Below are 3,572 nucleotides of genomic sequence, written 5' to 3'. Positions count from 1 at the left end.
AGGGAGGGAGGGAGGGAGGGAGGGAGGGAGGGGGAGGGGGGGGAGGGGGAGGGGGATGGGAGGAGGAGGAGTGGGAGAGGGGGAGAGGGAGGGAGAGGGGGAGAGGGAGGGAGAGAGAGAGAAAAAGAGAGAGATATCCACTGATTAATGAGGATATCTACACTACTCAAATGGATAAGAACATGAGAGAAACTGGCACATAAAGCCACAGTAGGATACAGTAGGGTGGCCCAATTCTGTAACTATGTAAAATGTATGACACCTGTAAAACTAGAGCTACATCACCTCCCTGTGTTTTACTTATTCATAAGATGGGTAGTGATACTTTACCTTCTTCTGGAGGCTGTCGGTTCCTGTCTGTGGCTTTGATATCATCTAAAGTTACATTGTCTGAGGAAAACAGGCCCCCATGCATCACCTGGACAAGAAAGTGAACTCATTAGCACATTCTCCCACACAGTGCCTGTTAAGAAAATTATGAGTACAAAGTATAACAAAAATATACAAAGCATATTTTAATGTCTTACCAAAACCCTGGAATTCAAGCAGTGACAAAGAGGCAGCCAGTTGTATACTTCAGTGAAGAGTTCTGCCATCTGTGCTGTGTATTTAGCCTTAACTTCTCCTTCAAACCCATACATCTGATTCATAGTTACACTTTCATGATTTCCTGTAGATAAAAATTATTGCAATAATAACCAAAAAAATAAAGCCATTGTATGTAAAACTATGTGTTTGTTTGCTTATATTCTAACAATTCGTATGTTTAAAGATGGAAAAAAGATTGAAAATGCAGCCTATTTTTGTCATAAATATCATCAAAAGAAAATAAAAAGGCAAATTTCATTAACCCATTGTTCATGGGTGGCATCTACTATGATCCCATGGCGACGTAGTACCAATGCTGTGGGTGGCATCCCTACAGATGCGGCCCATACAGATATACCCAATTGGCAGACTGCACAGCCACCAAAAAAGCCCGCGCACATTGGGTCAAACGCATTTCCTGATCTTATAATCAAATTTAGCCTAAGCAAATTCTTGACTGTAATGCACTTTGTCATACTTTTATACATGCAATAACATCTTCAATTATGATGTGATGATGATACATAGCCCTAATAAATGATATTTTTGTAATGATAATAGTAATGATAATGAAAAGGATGGTGATGATGATGATGATGATGATGATAATGAAGATGATGATAATAACAATAATATAAAATAATAATAATAATAATAATGATAATGATAACAATAACAATAATAATGAATAAAGCAGTAATTCTGGTGCTAGGTCTTACCTCTAGACATGAAGAAATGGTTAGGTAGGAGTAGCTTATAACCAAATAATACAAATATACATTCAACAGAAAATGAACCCCTATCAACAAAGTCTCCATTAAACAGATAGGGATTTGTGGTTGATGGTAGACCATTCAGTTCAAAAATGTTCATGAGATCGTAGTACTGGCCATGAATGTCACCACACACAGTGAACTTCGCATCATCAGGAATGGTGACATCAACCAATGTTGGCTGCTTCATCAAGTGTTCTTTCACATCTAGCAATATCTACAGAGGGAAGAGTGTTATTAATACTATGTATCCTATATATTCAATATCAAATATACTATTATATTTATATGCTCAATAGCAAAGCTAAATGTGATATAAACTATACCTTGTATGCATATCGCCGATGGAGTTTCTTCTGAGCTTTATAATATTCCATTAATTCTTTCATAAAATGTTCAGTCACCTTTCCATCCTCAAGTCTTGGTCCAACATAATCATCTTCTATGACTGAAAGAAAAAGTGATTTGAATCCCTTGGTATTAATCAATCTCAATGATAACTTATGATATCTTATTTTTGTGATAATGAAACATATTGTTACTGAAATTAACCTCTTGGATCTGGATGCTTCATTGCCTGCACATGGTCCAAAATACAGGCATTGGGCTTAGGCAAGTAGTTTTTTTTTCTGTTTTTCCATGTCTATATTTGTCATTTGATTTGTTTAATCCAGATGGAAACAGACTGTTTTCCTTGCATAGACTCCATATTATCTCTCTAGGTAGTCCATAAGTAAGGACAACAATAACAACAGTAAGTAACATTTTGTTATTTGTGTAATTGCAAAGGCTCTTCCTAAATGCCCACTGAGTCTAATCGCCCTCCGAGAGCTTGGTGCACTCGTGGCATTCATTCCCTTCAGCCAAAATTTTCATGATGGTTCATTTCACCCCTCCCTCAAGGCAAATTTCTTTATTACGTCATGGTTACATCATCCAGATTATAGGGGTTAAAAATCAAAAAAGTTTCTTAGAATCTTAACCTAAGGCTGCTGGGAAAATATGATGTTCACTGTAGTATTGTTTTGTGAAATATATCTATATACAGATGGCTCAAGTGCTCAGCCACCTAGAGTCAATTAGTAGTTTTAGTGCCCTTGTCTGATTTTCCCCTTGCTTTTCTCTTTTCAAGAAAAATATTAGAAAAAAATTAGAAATAAAAGGGAAAAAAATAGTTATTGGAATTGTACTAACTGAAAACTCAAAGATTTTCATCTTTAAAACTACATAAAAACTGAACCAAGAGTAATGTGGAAAATGTGTGCCATTAAACCCTAAGAGATATTTTGATTCCATTCCCAAATATTTCTACCAAAAAATAAGGCCAGAGGATTTTTTGAAAGGAACAAACTAAAGTCTCAAGTAATTCAACTTCAAAAGTTCAAACTGATTTATTTTCACTAGCATGAAGTGAATATTGCTGAAAATAATACATGCTACCACTACATGCATGGTTAAAAAAATCAGGACATGTGTAATATGCTAATATATGCTATTACCCCCAATCCAACACCCACAGTGTCACTTGACTGCTTACCTGCTATGTGTACTTTTGGTGGTAGAAAGATTTCTCTTACTGTCTAGGGTGATCACAGCACCCTCTCAGAGTACATATTTCAGGAACAAGTAATAATAACACATACATCATATGTGCATAAGGGTAGAACCTCATGCTCCAATGTCAATATTGACATAAGGCAATAATCCACTGTGAGAGAGAACTCTGCCCCTACATCTCATGTATTATCATCTCCATCTTCTCAATAACTAATCAGAAGCTTAAAGTAACTTGCTATTTTATTCTGATTTACTTCATAAACTTATAAATGTAGACCTACACAACATGCAAGTTTGGTGCCAATGCTGCATCACAAGTTCCAGGCAAAAGGAAAATGCTACTTAACTAGATATAAAAAAAAATTCTCATGTATATCTTTAATAGAATATGAGTCACTGTTATTATCCATCATAATAATTACAGTGTTATTACAAATAACATTGCATGGCTGCATCCACCCTTCGCTTCCAGCCATGGGGGTCCCTCATGGTGAGTCTCCAGGCAGGCCCTTGGCCCATCTCCAACTATTTGTGACAGGACTGGTCAAGCTGCCCAAGCCACGACTCCCTTGGTTGTCTCTCAGGCCTGAGTTGGCGGTTCCAGCTTAAGCAAGTAACAGGTCCCATGCCAGTCTCAAGGTGAGCCGTTGGTTT

General features: G+C 36.9%; 1 protein-coding gene across 1 annotated transcript in view; it reads right to left on the bottom strand.

Moving 5' to 3' along the window:
- Window positions 1–330: 330 nt before the first annotated feature.
- Window positions 331–3,572, bottom strand: part of LOC119589997 (serine/threonine-protein phosphatase 5-like) — a gene marked incomplete at its 3' end in the record, with an annotated part of 15,203 nt that continues 11,961 nt past the window's right edge. The window contains 4 exon segments of the mRNA XM_037938703.1: window positions 331–418; window positions 528–670; window positions 1,308–1,578; window positions 1,688–1,809. Coding sequence (XP_037794631.1) covers window positions 331–418; window positions 528–670; window positions 1,308–1,578; window positions 1,688–1,809 — 624 coding nt within the window.

The sequence above is a fragment of the Penaeus monodon genome, chromosome 26 (genome assembly GCF_015228065.2).
Source record: "Penaeus monodon isolate SGIC_2016 chromosome 26, NSTDA_Pmon_1, whole genome shotgun sequence".
Lineage (NCBI taxonomy): Eukaryota > Metazoa > Arthropoda > Malacostraca > Decapoda > Penaeidae > Penaeus > Penaeus monodon.
This window is presented reverse-complemented; position numbering and strand designations above follow the sequence as displayed.